Source organism: Aphelocoma coerulescens, chromosome 5 (genome assembly GCF_041296385.1).
Source record: "Aphelocoma coerulescens isolate FSJ_1873_10779 chromosome 5, UR_Acoe_1.0, whole genome shotgun sequence".
NCBI classification, from domain to species: Eukaryota; Metazoa; Chordata; class Aves; order Passeriformes; family Corvidae; genus Aphelocoma; species Aphelocoma coerulescens.
The window spans coordinates 35,612,183-35,631,901 of record NC_091019.1 but is presented as its reverse complement, the minus strand read 5'-3'; the positions used below and the strand labels follow the sequence as shown (position 1 = coordinate 35,631,901).

The 19,719-nt window shown below is 33.9% G+C and overlaps 1 protein-coding gene across 1 annotated transcript in view; it reads left to right on the top strand.

The window, feature by feature from the left end:
• RYR3 (ryanodine receptor 3) overlaps positions 1-19,719 on the top strand; it is a 161,691-nt gene that overhangs the window by 126,844 nt on the left and 15,128 nt on the right. The window contains exons 79-96 of the mRNA XM_069018746.1: positions 1,832-1,941; positions 2,726-2,777; positions 3,450-3,500; positions 3,808-3,907; positions 4,129-4,208; positions 4,567-4,643; positions 6,296-6,369; positions 6,612-6,629; positions 7,119-7,199; positions 7,599-7,687; positions 8,071-8,199; positions 8,530-8,634; positions 9,607-9,688; positions 10,005-11,326; positions 14,726-14,784; positions 16,500-16,668; positions 17,269-17,355; positions 19,105-19,302. Of these exons, the coding sequence (XP_068874847.1) occupies positions 1,832-1,941; positions 2,726-2,777; positions 3,450-3,500; positions 3,808-3,907; positions 4,129-4,208; positions 4,567-4,643; positions 6,296-6,369; positions 6,612-6,629; positions 7,119-7,199; positions 7,599-7,687; positions 8,071-8,199; positions 8,530-8,634; positions 9,607-9,688; positions 10,005-11,326; positions 14,726-14,784; positions 16,500-16,668; positions 17,269-17,355; positions 19,105-19,302 (2,883 nt within the window). The remainder of the gene's footprint in view (positions 1-1,831; positions 1,942-2,725; positions 2,778-3,449; positions 3,501-3,807; positions 3,908-4,128; positions 4,209-4,566; positions 4,644-6,295; positions 6,370-6,611; positions 6,630-7,118; positions 7,200-7,598; positions 7,688-8,070; positions 8,200-8,529; positions 8,635-9,606; positions 9,689-10,004; positions 11,327-14,725; positions 14,785-16,499; positions 16,669-17,268; positions 17,356-19,104; positions 19,303-19,719) is intronic.

Below are 19,719 nucleotides of genomic sequence, written 5' to 3'. Positions count from 1 at the left end.
ACTGACCAATCAGAGGATCAGAATTGTACAAATATGTATCCTTACTAACCATTAACCATCTGAGCTGTTATACTCTGTTCCGTTACCCCTCTTGATCTCACTTTCACAACCCCCCCAGGCACCGTTCTATTAACCTCTTCCTCAATGGCTATCAGAACTTTTGGATAGAAACAGAGGAATATTCATTTGAGGAGAAACTAGTTCAGGATTTGGCTGTAAGTACTGACATAATTGGGCATATATTTCAGTGCCCACTTCAGTGTGTATTCTATGTATCTATTATAAACTATATTTAATTTTTGTATACTGTATGCATATCCATAAACTTATAAAATATTAATCATTATGCTTCAGAGCATAAGGTCATTTTCTGCTGTGGTCAAAAAGACATTTGTCCTGTGATGCGCACTGAAGTGCATTAAGGTGATTTATGACCCAGAAGAGCTATGTGGTACTCATTCTTGGGAAGAGAAATGGATTAGATGAACAGTCTATGGAATGACTATTTTTGTTATTATGGTAATTCCTGTGTTCGTATATATTACTTACTGGGGTTTTTTAAAGCTTGACGCTATTGATCCTTTTCCCTTTTAAATTTTTTTTTTGATGCATAATATTTAATTTTAACATTTTCAGCTTTAATACAAATTAATTTTGCTGTTTTCCTTTTTGGTGCATCATAAGGAGAAGTAAATATATGCAACCATATTCAGCAAAAATGTAGTTTACCTATGTACTTGATAAAAGTGATGGGTAAACTTCAGGATTTTGGTAATGACTGAATTCAGAATGCCTACTGCTCTTTCTCTTCCCTCTATGTAATTAGCTAGTCTAAAATACCTCCAAGGAGCTTATCTCCACAGTATCTAAACACCATGAAAGTTAATATATAGCTTCATGGATCACATGCAGATATATCAGGAAGCGCTTCAATGTTAACAAAAACAATCCCGTTGCGCCTTTTAAAGGCCCGTTATGCCTGATATTGTAGAGACATAGGATGGTTCGGGTTGGAAGGGACCATAGAGATCATCTAGTTCCAACCCCCCTGCCATGGGTAGGGACATTCTTCACATGCTCTGGACAATTATATGGTCAGTCTTGGTTTGACTTTGTTGCTTCTTGCTAAAGGAAAGAATGACACCATTAATTAAAGCAGTGACCATAATTCTTTCATATTACCTAGAGAAGTAAATTGAACTTCTGTAATTACTATTATTACTGTAATTACAATAAATCTACAATAACTACAAACACTACAAAGGTGTGATAACACAAGTAAGATAGAGGCAATACCCTGATCTTTGGCCAGTTCTGACTGTGTTATATTTTTAACTGCCAAAAAATGTTTGACGTTTAGAATAACGAGCATTCATTGAATCAAGGTTACTTAGAAATGATATATGAAAATATTGTAGCAGACACTCAGTCTGAATAGGATGTATCTGATTATGTTATTAAAAATTACTCCAGTAATTCCAATACTAAAAAATTGAGCTAGAATTTCCTTTCAATTCTGGTCAAGTGGAGATGCATAAGTTCAGTTGAATAAGGCTTCCCCAAGATTTTCCCAGTCTCATTCTCAATACCTTGCAAATGAGAAACTTGGAAGGTTACATAAAATATGAATAAAAATTATATATTCTAACTTCTTCTGAGTCATATATGCACTTAATATTGCAGGTTATGCTGTAAACTGCTGAATAAGATTAATACAGGCAGTCAATACAAACTGAACAGAAAAAAATTACCGACTCCTTTCGTAAGCTTAATTACTCAATTTTTTTCTTACTTATGAAGCTTAACTTTTATATTCTAAATCTTGAGACAGACATCTCCAAAAAAAGATGAAGAGGAAGAAGAAGAGACTGAGAAAAACCATCCTGATCCACTTCATCAGATTATCCTCTATTTTAGTCGCAGTGCTCTCATAGAAAGAAGGTAAAAGAGCTGTGTGGAAAAGTCCATTGAGTAAAAGCACACAGTAACTGAATTTTTAGTAACATTATTGAAGTGATTTAACACAAGTTTAGTTCATTACTGTAAATGGTGAATAACTTTTTCCCTCTCAGTTTAATTAGAGTTTTCTTGTATTTAAACTCAGTATAACCTTTACATTGAGATAAATATTGACTATTTTTGACATTTTAAAAGCTTGGTAAATACCCAATGCAGAAATAATTGAGCATGACTTCTCATAGAATCACAAAGTCTACAGGAACTGCAGGTTTAATCAGGGTACCCTGCCCTGGTCTCTCCTGGTAATAGATCTATGTTCTTGGCTTTAGTATTCATTACATTTCACTCTGTACGTCAGAAAAGGTTTTGTTGATGTTTATCATGAATCTCGGTGCCAGTTTCTGTTTTGACTTTAGACTATTGATTAGAATGATTAGAATTAGATTCTTATGAGTACTCCAGTGCTTCATATACTTCTGTATGACTAATAAAATCTGCCATCTGACAGTTATAATTATTCCAACTTAGAGCTCCATATTAATTTTATGCACCTTCAACAGCCACAAATATACCTCTAAATTGTTTGAGAAAAACTTAGAGACTTGGATTTAGGTAAGAGAACTCATTTATGACGCAATTTTCAAGTGTGATAGCTTTTCAAGTAGACTAATTTAATAAACTACCCTTTACTAAACAAGGTAGGCATATGACATCTTTATATTATTATATCATAAAATAATTTAAAATATTTTTTAACTCTTCACAGCAAACTAGAACATGATCCTCTATATATTGCCTATTCTGCTATGATGGCAAAAGTGAGTATATAACTTCAAGCTCCATCCCTCATTGCACTTAGGTACTTCCCATTAATTTTAGATGCTTCTTAAATATTGTCTTTCTGTTTCTTACATGGACTGCCTGATACTAGTATTTTCTGTATTTTTAGTGAAGCAAATGCTGTTCAGAGTCGTATGTATGTATAATGAGAAATTTCCTACATTAAAGCAACACTATAAAATTCCAGTAGATGCAGCCCTGTTGCTTTCACTTGGCACTTTTTTTTTGTTCATGATTAACTCATGAGCAGTTTTAACACATTAGTTATCTTTGTTCTTTGGGTAATTATTTCTGAGTTAGTATTTGAAGTCTGTCAAAGGTAAGTCAGTTTTTGCAACATATTGATTACAGCTGACTCATGAGGAGAGATTGACTGTGAAGAGAAATATTATGGATGTAGAGATATGGCAGAAGACTATATAGCCTGCAATTACAGGGTGTGTCTGTAGTTGGATGAATACCTTGAAATACTCATACATTAGGGAATTTCAGTTTCTTAGTGTGGATGAGCACAAATATTTAAAATTACAGGGTTTTAAAATCTTCGTAATACCTTCAGTAATTGCTTGAAAAAAATTATTTGGCCATTATTGTAGTATTATGTTTCTTAATAAGCAAGATCTTGTGATTTCTGTTTTTAATGTAAAAAGAGCTGTCAGGAAGAAGAAGAGGGAGACGAAGAAAAAGAAAAGACATTTGAGGTGAGAGTTTAAATAACATTTCTTTCTCATCATCTAATGTAGAAGCATTTCAAATATGTCCACTAGAATAAGTGCAAGAATAACATAACTCTGTGTGTATGGGTATATGTGTGTGTGTGTGTGTGTGTGTGGAGCTGGTTTACTAGGTTTTTCATATAAAAGATGAGGTGTTCTGAAGTTTTGGAGTCAAACAACCTATGGATTATGGAGGCAGATGGTCTTCAAAAATTTCAGACTTCTCATCTTCCTATTTTTCCTGGATCCATTCCAATAGGTAGTTTGTTCTCATTTTTGTTCCCAAACCCAGGAGAAAGAAATGGAAAAACAGAGAACTCTCTATCAGCAAGCTCGCTTACATGATCGTGGAGCTGCTGAGATGGTCCTTCAGATGATTAGTGCGAGTAAAGGTAATGTTCTGAGACATCTCTAAAGTATATATGATATGCATGTCATAGGTGTGCTATATCATTATACCCATGATGTAGATATTATGCACAGCTTCTCTATGACAGAGAACGAGGTAAAATAAATGTCAGTTACAACTGCACTAAGTAAAAGTTCCAGACTGCATTTCTGATTGAATAGTTCATAACTGCAAGTTTTAATGAGTGTATCCTTGTTTTGACAGGTCATACAGGACCCATGGTTGTTGAAACACTAAAACTTGGTATTGCTATTCTAAATGGTGGAAATACCATAGTTCAACAGGTAATGCTTTTCTAACTAATGTGAGCCTTGCTTGCATAAATGAGGCAAGTAATTTTGAAAATTTCAGTGTCCTGTTGTATATGTTAGTGTACTTAATTTTAAGCTAAACACTGAAAAAATATCAGTGCATTTTTGGTGCAATAGTAACTATATTATTGCTTGCCAGTGATTTGCATTTCAAGGAATTAATTCAGGAAGTTTTGAATTAATATAATTTCAGTATTATTAATTATAAGTGTAATTATTATTTTTACTATTTTAATTTAGTTTATAAATATTAATAATAAATTTTTAATTGTTATTTATTGTATATAACATCAATATTATGTTTTTCCCTTCAAAAATATACAACGTTTAGAAAATGCTAGACTACCTGAAGGAGAAAAAGGATGCTGGATTTTTTCAGAGCCTCTCTGGCTTGATGCAGTCCTGCAGGTAAAACCATAAATTGCATTATTACAGGTTCAGTTTTATTCGTGTTGGTAGCTTATTGCTCAGCGCAGGTGGATGTGTTAGATTTAAATTACAGGAGTCACAGGTTGTAGAACTCTTGTGGGAAAGTTTTGTGAATCGCAGGAATAGTCTGTTAATATTTTTGAGTATTCTTCCAGAGGAGAAAAAAAAGCAAAAGACTGCAAAAGGCTAAGCAGGCTTAGTTTGAAGAAGCAGAAAAGTAAAATGTAACTGCTCCTTTAGTGATCCTATATCCCTCAAGGCTTTTTTCTGGTTGGTTCCAAGGATGCAGAAAAACCATCACTAAGGGAGAGACAGGACAATGGAGCTTTACTAAGCTTTCACTTTCTGCACATTTCTGGCGAGGTGCATAATCTCTGTCTCTTCTGATCCTCTGCATGTGTATCAGGTTTGTTAGAGATGGCATGGGACCAGTGAGACTTGGGTCCATTCCCTTGATAAAACAGCTCAAATTAGTTAAGGTAAAGGACTCCTGCACAGAAGAAGGAAAATTGCTGGTATTTCTGATTACTCTTATGATAGACAACCTGCTTTTCTCAGCCTTTTAAAGAACCAGGTTCTGAAGGGTTCTGAAGGAGTAGACTGGGAATTGGAAGTGGAGTGGCTGTTGAATAGAGGAAAAAATGTGCAAGGAATGGTGGCCTGCAATGCAGATATGACTATTGAATAATTGCAGCCTAATTAAATAACATCTGCCTTGTAACTTTTTCATTTATGTAGAACAATTTAGCAGGCACTTGCTCAAGCATGCCGTGCTGTGATATTATTACCAGTTGTGTATATGTATCATTCAGGACTTTGTTAAAAGAGGTATTGATAAAATTACTTGAACATGGTAAGAGAATGAAAATGATGCTTTAATAAATGCTTTTGGTTTTAACGATGTCACTAGATTTAATATGTGACTGCATTGGTTTTTAACTGAACTAAAATTAGATAATGAATGATAGAATTATATTCGAATGGTTTGAATGAAAGTATTCTGAGTGGTGAGAAGAATCATGATTTGCTATTCCATGTGCTGAGGTATGTCAAGTTAGCACAATAAAATTCAGATATCAGTGTCTTTTGACCTTGGAAGGTATGGAACCTCTGATTACGTTTCTTTCTTCTGCATATCGAATCAGAAATTCCATAAATCTTCTGAATAACATAACCATGCATAATAGATACAGTAACAATATAATAGAAGTAATAGTAAAAACTTAGTGGAAAACAGTGTGATTGGGAAAAAAAATTGCAGTAATGTCCTTTTGGAGGTAAGTTTAAATCAACATAAAGAGTAATATTTCAGGCTCCTTTTCCACTCCTCATTTGTACATGAAGCCATGAATGACATCATCATTAATTAGATATATAAAGCTATACAAAGTAAGTTAGGTTACATACTGACCTGAGACTCATATCTTTTCAGAATTGGAAACTGGACCCTTAGTTTCATCGAAAGGTCATTTATTTAATATGAGTATTAAATAAAATATGAGGCAATGCATGTCATACTGGGTCAAGAGTAGCTGTTGAAAGCCTCCAGAAATTTTGTAGAAGGAAATGATTTTCCATTGTATATTATAGTCCTTTTACCTGTTTCTGTTTGTTTTTTCTTCAAATATAAGTGTTCTTGACCTGAATGCGTTTGAGAGACAGAATAAAGCAGAAGGCCTGGGAATGGTTACTGAAGAAGGAACTCGTAAGTAGCATGAAATTGATTCCAGTAGTGCTTCAAACATTATTTGTGCTTCCTTCTTTAACAAGAACTGTTATTTACTGTGGCTTGAGGCTTCTGTTGTTAAACTTATTATAAGTAATTCTAGGCTTTGAGATCTGATTATGCTTTTTTTTTACCATATCTTTAGCAATAATTTTTAAGAAAAATATTGTAACTTGCAATATTCTTATCTTGTATTCTTGTTATTTTTCTTTGATCCACAGTCATCGTTCGTGAGCGTGGTATGTTTGGGTTTACAGTTTTTGATACTATTGTTGCAAAAGTGTGTTGCAAATGCAGAGAGAAATCTCTCATTGCATCTTCTCAGATATCTTTAGGTTTAGCTTTATGGTCTGCAGCAGGTTGTGTGTTTAGCTTGAATAAAGAGTTTGATGCTTATTAAAGAAGTGTCACTCATATTTAAGGCATGATTTTAGTTATGACTAACAATTTACTTACTAGATATATATCCTGTTGCCTTTTTTTTTTCAAATTAGTGTTGTTTTTTTAACCATGGATGCATTGGAGTGCTAAATACTTTGGCTCTGCTTTTTCTGTCTCAGTTTTTCTTTTTATTATTATCAGTCTCTTTCTTTTAAATTGCTTTAACGCTTTTAAATACTGTTTTTTTTAATTAAAATTCCAGTTTAAAAGGTTACTGTAAGATTATGTGTTCTGCATAATTAATCATAACAATTGTCACATAATCATTGTATTTATATGTTTTAAAGGTGAAAAAGTCTTGCAGCATGATGAATTTACTCGAGATCTATTTAGATTTTTGCAACTGCTCTGTGAAGGGCATAACAATGGTAAGAGAACAGAATTAATTTTGTAGAAAATGTGTCGTGAGTCTGTTCCTAAACAGAGTGCAATAGAATCAATTCTGATTTTTTCCTCTAATGTATTTAGTTTTCTGAGGGAAAACTGGAATGACAACAATTTGAATTGCAGAGTTTGATTTGATTTTTTAAGTCTTAGTTTAGTTTTGGTGTTTAGCACATTACTAGTAAAGCCTGTTCCAAGTCACCTGGATAACAATTCTTCAGTTATACTTACATTGAGGTCTCAAGTAGTTCAATTTCCATCACATAAGCATCTGTATCCCACAAGATACTTAAAAAGAAGGCATTCTCCATGAAAATAGAAAAATAATGTTGGGGTTTTTTGGCTCTATATACTAACCAAGCACAAATCACTTCTTATTTCAGACTTTCAAAATTACTTACGTACTCAGATGGGAAACACCACAACAGTGAATATTATCATTAGTACTGTGGACTATCTCTTGCGTCTTCAGGTGAGGAAAAAACAGGTGAAAATGGAGTATAACATATTTGCCTTTCCTTCACTTCTGTAGATTCACATTTTATTGGAATCAAACGTGAAAATTCTCTCTAAAGGAATATCTAAAATAAAGAATCTTGGTTTATTTAGTATCTTTTTTCCTTTGAAAACAGATGACATATCAGAATTCTGTGTGAAACCAGATGTTTGATAATTAATTTCTTTGTTCAGTTCTGAAGAGAGTGAAAAATATTATTGTAATGAGAAATAGATTGACACAGATATGCTAAATTTCATCTGAATTACTGATTCGACTTCTGGTGATAAAAATGCAGGCAGTAAATACTGCATAGAGGATTCAAAACTAGAAAATGTAATATTGGTTTTTTTTCTTAGGAATCCATCAGTGACTTCTATTGGTACTATTCAGGAAAGGATGTCATTGATGAATCAGGACAACGTAACTTTTCTAAAGCTTTGGCTGTCACCAAACAAATATTCAATTCCCTTACAGAATATATCCAGGTAAAAAATGTTTTTCTTGAGGTACTAACAGAGAAGTTCCATGCTCACACAGTATGATCATGTTCTTTTGTAAATTTGTCAATACTTTGCACTTACTTTTTTAAATTTTGCTAAAGTTACATGAAATCATTGGACCAGTGTAAAGTGAAAACTAAAACACATGAACAGGTATGTATTTAACAGGATACAATTTGGTATTTATGCACTAGATACTCAGAGGTCTTGGAAAACCTTCTCATGTATATTCATGGCAGCCTGAAAGTTCTTTCTGATTTATTTGTTTTGGTTTATTTGACATAAATAAAAAATGTATTTTTCTTAATTTTTTAGGGCCCTTGCATAGGTAATCAACAGAGTCTGGCTCATAGCAGGCTGTGGGATGCAGTTGTTGGCTTTCTCCATGTGTTCGCCAATATGCAAATGAAACTTTCACAGGTATTTTCAGCATTAATTGTCATGGTGCACTCACCTTTACTAAAATCAAACTTGACATTTACAGCTCAGTTATACCTTTCTGATAACGAATGTGGCAGTTTGGTCCCTTCCTCCCTGTTGCCAAAACCGGAGGATCTGCCAGAGAAGAAGCACCTTTGAAAGCATGCATCCCATGCTAAAAATAAGCAGGCCAAGAGAAAAGAGGAGGAAGATCCAAAGAGGGAGGGAGTGTGACATTTGGTCCACTTATCCAGTTAATTAATCAAAGACACTGAGCAGGGGGGCACAGGCAGTGTTCATTTCACTGTACAGAGCACAGTGGAGTCCCCCTCCGCAGTGTCAGGCTTCTGCGTTCTTCTGTGACTTCTGCTTAATGTAGCCACACACTCAAACTCTGCACTGAATGCAACAGTGCAGAGGGCAATTTCCTTTCTTATTCAGTGCCTCTGCTATCCTCTGACTTATAAGATTTCTTCCCACCCTGTAGAATTATACCAGAATTTTGAGAATATTATTTAGGGCCTTAATGTCAAACACAAATCCATATTAGACTTACCATGTTCTGTAATTAAACTAAAGAGTTCTAGTCCTCTTTGAGTGGTAATGCATTAGGCCATTAAATATTGCTGGTGTAGTGAAAAGGGATGGATTCTTTCTGAAACAGATACTTTCAGATCTGTGTGGCAACCATTTTTTTGTTGTTTCTGCTGTCCGTTACCTGCACTTTGGTACTCCTTAATGTTTTATTAAAGCTTATCTTTATGGTATTAATACCTCTGCTGTAGGAAGTTACATATTGTATTAAACTTCTGATAGTAATCATAATAAAGACAATGAAATGTTGCTGAATAATGTGAACAAAATTCAGCTGATCATCTTTAATACCATTTTTCTCTAAATTTATTTAGTTTTCTAGATAAGTACAAATGAAAATCTTACAGTCTTTTTTTTTTTTTTTTTTTTTTTTTACAGGACTCTGCTCAGATTGAATTGCTTAAGGAACTGCTAGATCTACTAAAGGATATGGTAGTGATGCTCTTGTCACTGCTTGAAGGTTGGACCCATTTTTCTTTATGGTCAAATATAATTATCTCACCTTCCTATTGTAAAGCACAATTACGTTAATCTTTCTAAACTGCTTTTTAATTGCCTTTATGTAATTTGGGGGGAAAAAGACGTACTTCATATTTATTTAAGAATTATTCTGGAATGTGCATAGTTGTGAAATAGAGGGCTTCTAGAGAAAAGCATGTTGGAAGAAAAATTACTAAGATTTAAGAATATTTTTGTTCTGTTTTCAGCACAAATATGAAATCTCTTTATTTAAAATGTAGCTTTCAAATAACTTCCTGTTATAACACACTACTTAGGTAACGTTGTAAATGGAACTATTGGAAAACAAATGGTGGACACACTTGTAGAATCATCTAGCAATGTAGAAATGATTTTGAAGTTCTTTGACATGTTCCTGAAGTTAAAAGATCTGACTAATTCAGATGCTTTCAAAGAGTATGATCCAGATGGTAAAGGAATCATTTCCAAGAAAGAATTTCAGAAATCAATGGAGGCTCAAAAACAATACATACAGTCAGAGATTGAATTCCTGCTGTCCTGTACAGAAGCTGATGAAAACGATATGTTCAATTATGTTGACTTTGTGGAAAGATTCCATGAACCAGCCAAAGACATTGGATTTAATGTAGTGGTATTGTTAACAAACCTTTCAGAGCACATGCCTAATGATCCACGCCTTCAGAGCTTACTTGAGCCTGCAGAAAGTGTTCTTAATTACTTTGAACCCTACCTTGGCCGTATTGAAATAATGGGTGGGGCCAAGAAAATAGAAAGAGTTTACTTTGAAATCAGTGAATCCAGTAGAATGCAGTGGGAGAAGCCACAGGTGAAGGAATCTAAAAGACAGTTCATATTTGATGTTGTAAACGAAGGTGGAGAGCAAGAAAAAATGGAGCTCTTTGTGAATTTCTGTGAAGACACAATTTTTGAAATGCAGTTAGCATCCCAGATCTCTGAAACAGATTCATCTGAGAGGCCTGAGGAGGAGGAAGAGGCAGAGCCTGCTTATGTAGTGGATATTGGGGATGATGAGGAAGAAGAAAAGTCCCTGGAACCTGCTTCAGCTTTTGCAGTGGCCTGTGTTGCAGTGAAGAAGAATGTTGCCAACTTTTTTAAAATGGTCACTGTGAAGAACCTTAGGAAACAATACAGGAAAGTTAAAAAGATGACCGTAAAAGAGATGGTGAAAGTATTTTTCTCCTTTTTCTGGATCCTATTTGTAGGGACATTCCAACTGTTCTTTTCCATAGTGTGGGGGATATTCCAGATTCTTTGGAGCACTGTATTTGGGGGTGGCCTGGTTGAAGGAGCCAAAAACATAAAAGTTACTAAAATATTAGGGGATATGCCTGATCCAACACAGTTTGGAATCCATGATGATGTTATGGAAGCAGAAAAAGCTGAAGGTGCTGAGCATGGCATAAGAGCTGAACTTGGGGAGTTTGTGAAGAGTGAAAAGGGAGAAACTGACATAATTGCAGACATTTTTGGCATTCCTACAAAGAAAGAAGGATCAAAACATGGTCATGATGCTGGACTTGGAGATATTGCAGAAATCCTTGGTACTGAGATCCAGACACCTTTGGAAAACACAGTTCATAAGAAAAAAAGATTACAGGTAAATTAAAGAGATTTTTTATTTCTTTTAAGATATTATTCATAACAATTATTATAATAAGAAGAAACTAATGAAAGTTAATAACAGGTTTATTTGATATTCAACTGGTTAATATGTATTATCAGTAAGTACTTTATAATCTCTACTCATTTAAAAACCAACAGGAAAGTTTTTCACAGAAAAATTCAGCCCAGTGTTTAGATTTCAGTGCAGTAAATTGTTGCTACTGTTTATTTGGACTTTATTCAAAACATAAACTGCTAGCAAATTTCTAGTCACAGTTTTTGCTTTAAATGATTTATGATCTTGTTTATTTTGCATACTCTGTTTTTTCACAGTACACTTCAAGTATTTTTGCAACTTATTTTCTCCATAATAATGCCTTATCATTAATATCTCTCTTCTACATGAATATCTCTCTTCTACATATTCTCTCTTTACATGAAATACAGTATCCTTTTTCCCTATTATTTGAAATAAATTTGCCTGAATTTATTGTTAGTTTAATGTTTATCATAAAATTATTCTTCAGTTTTATTCTGGTTTATGAACAATATATTTTGTTCCACTCAGCTGGACTAGAGAGTATTTTTCTGTGTAAAAATGGACTGAACTAAATATCAAACCCAAAATTTATTTATCATATTTGGAAGGCATTATGTTTCACTTTACACCTCAGGTGGGTTTCTACTTTTTATTCAAAAATATCTTTTCTCTCATCATTAATCCACCTCTTTATGATACACTTTCCAGATATTTTCAAGATAAATCTAAACTGCAACTTCTTAGTACATTATTTTCTCTTAATTTGTATGTTTTTCTCCAGATTTTGGTTCTTGCCTAGACTGAAGTAAATTTTTGAATTTATTTTTCTTGTTCATGTATTTATTAAATCAATTTTATTTGTGTACTTAAAAATTACAGTCTATTAAAATCTTGTCTCATTTAGCTAAATGTAATGTGGTAGATATTTAAAAATAATATTTTAATTCAAGAATCTTGGCATGTATAACACTTTGGAATTTAACTAAACAATAGTTGAAGTAAATATTTTAATTCAGTTCTGAAAAAACATTTTAGAATATTCTTTGCTTTACTTTGATTTCTCACAGATGTGTTTGATACTACTGATAAAAATGCTCAGTAAGTTTTGCAGATAGTTTGAGTCATTAATGGGAAGTCAGTTATGCAATTTATCCAGCTTTTACCTTTAATACGTAATCTAGTGAAACTTACCAAAGCAATGCTTGCACTAATTCTATATCATGGGAATTGCTGTTCATTTCACAGCGTATATAAATGGCTCAAGTAATCTAGTTAGAGGACTGAATATAAGGATTAAGTGGAGCTCAAAGCAGAAACAGCAATGTAAGAATCAGAAATTCCCTTCAGGAAGTCACAATGTCTTTCTTAGGTATCTGCAATGATAAAACACAAATGGATAGAAATAAAAATTTAGGTCTATATACTGAAAAGTATACTGATAAGGTCAATGACATTTACCATATAGCCAGAGAAACTGCAAAATAACCTATGGAAATGTATATGATGCAGCCTGTTAGGACTTCGTTTTTTCTGAGGTTCTACAGGAATTTGTGCTGAGAGTTGTGTGGGTTCACAGATTAGAAAAAAAATAGTAGTAGTGAGATAAAAGTTTGCTGTTAAATCTAATTATTGGTAGCAGTAAAATCAAGAGATAACTGCAAAGTTGCCTTAAAATAGCAGATAAAAATCAGTGAAGCGATGAATACAGGAGGAAAAGTTATAATTTTACCTGTAAAATGCTGCATTTTTATCTCATTGTTACTGTTTGAGTGTGAAATCTTGGGAATACAATTGAGGTGTACAACAATATCAGTTCAATGATAATGTCAGTCAAGCAAATTGAAATTTTGAATTGTTGAGAAAGGAAGAGAGAGAGAGGAAACCTCCATAATATTTCGCTCCATAAACCTTAATTTATCTGTGTCTCGAAGACCAGGTTCCCTCATTTCAAAAAGAATGTGATAAAACTGATAAGGGTTCGGTGAAGATCAATGAGCTGTTAAAATTTTGATATGGAACAAATCTTGTGTATGGAATTAAGTAGGTTAAGGCTCTTCAGCCTGGAAAAGAGAAAATTGAGATAGCATATGCTAGAGGGATGGATAAGATGGATCGGGATATATTCATTCTTCTACCTACCACTTAGAAGAACCAGATCATCAAATGATCTCTCAATTATCCTCCACCAACCTGAGATCTTAGGGCAGACTCTTTGTGAAAGAGTTACACATGCATTGTTTACTGGGTGAGGTTCCACAGATAATAGGTGAGATATGCAAGGCAAGATCAACTCAGTAAATTCTTTCCTATATCCTTTTCCCACGTACTTGCAAGAGAGAGTTATCCAGATGAGTAGTGGTGGGAACTTTAGATAACTGTATACATGTATTAACCAGAAGTGTAGGACCAATAGACAATTGCTGTCTAAGCACTTCACAAGAATACAGAAGAGGATTAAGAGTTAAGACAGGTTTTTGCAAAAGGCAGTGGAAACAAATTTCAGCCCTTTGGATTTCTTTGAGTCTAGGACATCAGGGCCTGCACCTCTCAGATTTCCATTGAGGCTTAGATACTCAAAAGGCATTTGAAATGAGTTTACTTTGATCTTGTAACACCAAGCCTAAAGGTGTTTGACATGCAGGCCCCAGCTTCTTTGCTGCAGTTAGCCATCTGTAAAATTGTATATTGGTTTTTCCTGATCTCAAGGGAAAGTTGTAAACACACATTTAAGAGGGTTATGTGGTATGCCAGTAAAGGTTTAATGAACCATCAGCCCAGCTAAGATAAACAGCTGAAAGAAAACATTGTGTAAGTAGAAGTTTAAGTATTTCTCTGTTTTCAGTTGCATTACTTGATCATGGCCAAGTAAGTGGGTTTTTTAATATCTGATAGTTACATAGAAATTTTTCAGATTTTTTATTATAACATTAATATATTGTTTCTTGTTTCATATTTGCAAAGAGGCAAGCTGATGCTCATTTTGCACATAATCAGCAACTCCACTGAATCTTTGTGGGTGAATTTAGTATCAGGATATGATCTGGATGTAGTTACCTTCATCCTCAGCTGGTCACATAATTTGCCTGATGACCGTGTATAATTTAGTTGTTCAGTCAACTGGACTAGTTAGAGTATTAATAATAGTATACAGAAAAAGCTATCAGAAAAATTTCTGCCATTTTCATGGTTAAAATATAGCCTGAGCTCTCTCTTTTTAAAAATCTAACACTTTAAAAGTGCAAATTGCTCTAAAAATATTATTAATTATTTTGTTTGTTTCTTAGAAGACTGTAACTAAAGTTACCAGAATTTTATTTGAATGGATCCATTTGACAGTTAAAATACTTTTTGCAGATATCTGAAATTGCAAAAGAAGCTGGAACACAAAGAAAAGCAGAAGCTGAGAAGGCTGAGTAAGTTAGTTTTACGAAATTCCTGCTCCACTCCTTGGTACTTCCTAATGCTAAATAATTTGGCCACAAAGAATGCAAACAATGTTCAGTATTCAAAGAACTTTGTGCACAATTTGTCTCATCAGTGTTTTGAAAATATACTAAGTATTTGGCAAATATACTAAAAGATGGCAGACCATCTCAGTAGGCAACACAATGGCAAGCTGATTTTTGTGGCCTTTGACAATTATGCATATACAGATCTGTGGCCATTGACTCTTTAAGAAATCACGTAAAAATTCCCATAACATCCTTTAAAAATGAGCACCAGTCTTAAAAAACCTTTGCAACTTATCATTACTGCTTTCTGCTTTCCCTACTACACACCACAATTTTCATGCAACAATATTGGATCATTAAAATACAAGATTTAACTAACCCAATCATTTTTATTTATTGCTGTTTTATCAGTTCTTGAGTTGTGAACTTTACAGCAGATACATTCCTTTGTCCAGTCACCCTGGATATGACTGCCTAAAGAGTATTTAAAATACTTGCCTTGCTTTAGCAGCATCCTACTAAGGAGCATCCTGTCTTCCTGGACCTGCAGCCACATTGTAGTAACAGATTAAAATATTTGTAGAGACACACACAAGGTGTCCTAGAGATTCTTAACAGCTTCAAAAGAGATACATAATTCTCTTTTTTTTTTCAATTTTGCTTCATCTTTAAAATATTTACTTCAGAGTCATTTATCTTTCTCCTCTTATCTGCCAGAGTTAATTTTTTTTAAGTGTGCCATTGGGATCAGTACTTTAGGACTGGATACACTTTGTATAGCTGGTCTGAAAACGATCCTTTTTTCCCCCTCTGTATATATGTTTATATGTGCGTGTAGGAATGCATATACATAGATATATGTGTAAACACATATATCTGTATCTAGGGATGTCTTACATCGACATGAATGTGCACATATACATGTGCTCACACAAATGAAGTTAAATTGATTCTTGGTTTCTGTTTTCAATTATCTCATTACAGTATGCCTTCAACACCACCTATGATGGTTCAACACATTTTCATTTACTATCTCTTACCTTTCAGGCCATTTATATCATATTTCTTCAATTTAAAAGTCCCCTTCTTACATTTTATTGTCACAGAATTGTTCTGATGTGATTTGTCTCTAATTTTCTTGGTTTAGGCTTTTCCACCTCTTATTTTTAATAAGAATGACCACTTTCTACCTCTTTTATTTTATTGGACTTAATTTTCCAATTCCCTGTTGTCTTCTCTTGTCTGACAGGCTTAATTCTTCTCTCAAGTACTTTCACAACATATTCAAATTGTCTTCAGCTTAAAAATCTGAGTTTAAATGGCTTATATTTCTGAGACTGCAATAGGGACTCTATTTGTTAGAAGATAAGACTCATTCATAGACACTCATTATATGATTCCTACTGCAGAAGTAGTGATAAAGTGAACCACAAACTGTATTCCTTTATCTTCATTCCTAAAACTTGCAATCATACTGATGCCTCAACATTATTTCACACATATGGCAATCCAGCTTGTTGTTGCTGTTGTTAGTAACTAAATTCCTCTATTGCTACATACAGAATAAAAACTAAATTTCAAAACCAAACTTTATGAATTGAAATTAATTTAAAATGAATGCATTTACAATACAGAAGTTTGGTGCCATATTTTTGTTTAGTTAACCTTTCTTCTAGCATGGAAGATGGTGAGAAACAAGATAAAGCAAAGGAAGTACAATCTGAGCAGCTAGAAGAGGGAAAAATGAAGAAAAAGAAGAGAAGGCATGGACAAAAAATTGAGAAACCAGAGGCTGTTATGGCTAACTTCTTCAAGGCTTTGGAAATTTATCAAACAAAGATACTTGTAAGTTTTTCTTCAATTATTTAGTCATCGAATTTTTATTTACAGAACCCTTTTTTGATATTTAAAGGAAAAAGGTCATCATAAGCGGAACACTGGCATGAGTTTTCAGATGATTGTCTGTAGTCAGTCTCTTGTGATTTTATAATACTTTGTAGAGTTATATAATTAAGTGTTTCTGTGTGTAATTTCTAACAGGACAGATTAGCCTCTTGAGCTCCTTTTTAGGAGCTTCTTATTTTCCATAATCTAACTTTTAGAATCTTTAACTCTACTTTCTATTTTTCCTTTTCTTAAAACCATGAAATGTTGAATTCTCTGAAAACTCTCAAGTAGTTTTTTTCCAGTATTGTAACATTTCTTTCCACCCTTCTTTCTACTTCAGTCTTCTCTGACTTATAATTTTAAGGCTATTATTTTTAATTCCATTTATCATAAAATGGGAGAATAGGCTGCCAAGAAATGCCCTTGCTTATTATAACTGGTGTATGAAGGAAACACAATTATGTATTTACTGTTTTAAAAATCTTGCTATCTATTTTTCTTATTTTGATATTACTCACGGGCTACCTTTAATTCTTTTTTTTTTTTTTTTACTTTCAGCACTGCTTGGCAAGAAATTTTTATAACTTAAGGTTTCTTGCTCTATTTGTTGCATTTGCCATCAATTTTATTCTTCTATTTTACAAGGTAAGGTTATGCATTGTTCTTTAAATATTTTTATATTTTTGTTAGTACCAGAGGTTACAGTAATTTAATGTTCGTAACTATTCTATTTTTATTTTATTCAGGCTGAATGAAAAGAAATTCATTTAATTTCTCCTTGATAGTTGAGTTTCTAGGCACTTTTTCATTTAGTCACGTAAGTGTGTTATTGTTCAGATTGTTAATCTTCTTCTGGGAAAATTAAAATCGACTACAACAATTCAAGTGTCAAAACTGTTGAATTATTTTTCTTGCATTTGTTCTCAAGATATTAAGAGACTTCATCTGGCTATTCTCAGTTACTTCTCTTTTTTCATAGTAGGCTACAGTTGTTTTTGTTTAGCTCACTGATAAAGAAGGCTATACTTTAAACCTAATCTTGAAGGTTCACCTGAACCTAGAGTTGTTTCAGGTTCTGGTGTATAACACGAGATGATACAAAGTAGAACGTCTTCAGCAGTCTCCAACATTTTTTTTCATGAATCTTCACAACCTCTATCCATGAAACAGATCAGAATTCAGTAATGAGAACTCCCATCCATAAAGGACTTATATTTTTTTCCTTTCCATACAAATCTGAAGTCTGGGAGAAGAGTTCTGATTTATCTATATCCTAAAATCTGGCCCTTTTGATTTTCCCTTCCTAGATATAGAATGAAAGTTTTAATAAACTGATGAATCTTGTGTTTTTCAATATTACATATTCTAGTTCTGTTGCTTACAACCAAAAACTTCAACAAAAACAGCTGGATGAACATTCAATCTAGAAATAACTGAGTCCTGATCTCAAATACCTTGAAATGCAACTCCTATAACACAGTTGCTGTCCCAGAGGCAGGGCAGGTAAAGATGCAAAAAACTCTTGGAAACTGGGCAGAATGTACTGCACATTCCAGGAGAAAAATGTCATGGCTATTTAGGGCTTCCTTCTTGTCTCTTTCTTTCCTTCCTTTCCCATAGGGTTAGAGAAGATGGACTTCAAATATACGTGTAGAATTCTGCTTTTGTCTATGCCAGTCTCCTTTTCTCCCCATTCTCTTCTGCTTTTCTTTGAGTGTGGTGGGTGACAACTGTTCTGTTGCAGAGCAAGGACAAAAGTTCGTGTCTATCAGTACAAGTCCATCTGTCATACATAGCAAAGGGTCAGTGGGAGTCAAACAGGATGGAGCAGGACTTTAGCTTTGAGATAAAGTTGTCAAAAAAGGGCCCCTAGGGCTTTTATTTTAAAGGACGGGTTTTTTAAGTCACTGGAAGAATTTAGGGCAGTATGTCAGCTGATTAAATACTGTATATAATTTGTAAGCTCTAAATGGAGTAATGAAATAAAAAGTTATGAACAGTGTACAAGTTGATTATATGAAAACTTTGCTTCTTTTTAGACTCGAGTAATCAGGAACAATGTAGATTATAAAAAACCCCTGAATTCAGTCATAATAGATAATCCTGTGATTCCTTGGTTCTTCCAAGAAATCATTTTTGCAGAACTTGTTCATTTTTTTAGTTTCGCTACAGCACTTTTAGAGAGATTTGTAAGCTGCATGTATTTGCTTTTTCCAGATTTTCTTTTCAGTGACATGACATGATGTGGAGACTTCTGCTGTGCAAATGAAGGACTTTTAAAGCTACTGATCTATCATCCTCCTCTGAGCAGGCTTTGCAAACACTATGTATCATTAGAGTAAAGGGAAAGCTTGTACGTTTATTTTGTTTTCAATGTGCTTGAATTTTTCTCAGGTGACAGAAGAGCCCCTTGATGAAGTAGAGGAAGACTCTAATCTCTGGAACTCCTTTGCTGAAGAGGAAGAGGAGGAGGGCATGGTGTTTTTTGTTTTAGAAGAAAGTACCGGCTACATGGCACCTGCTTTAAGAGCATTGGCAGTTATTCATACTATCATCTCCTTTGTCTGTGTGATTGGATACTACTGCTTAAAGGCAAGTTCTTAATCTTACTACTAAACTATTATTTGTTAAACATTGGCTATGTCCCAAGGTGGCTGTTGGGGCTAATACTGGAATACCTATTTGTACCTAGCTGTTTACAAATTCTCACTGTTCAATATGTAGATATTTTGCTCCTGTATTCTATCCAGCAGAAATTAGTTAACTTTGTTCATAGTGTTGTGTGTCTGTTTTGGATTTGTGGTTAAAACAGTGCAGGTGACACAGCCACATTTGGTTATTGCTGGACAGTGTTTGCGTAGTGTGAGGGCTCTCTCTTTGCTTTACCCACTCTGTGCATCCCTCAGCAGGCATGTTGGGAGGGGTCACAGCCAGGACAGCTGGCCTGAACCAACCAGAGGGATATTCCATCATGCTCAGCAATAAAAAGTGGTGTGTGTGTGAGGGTTG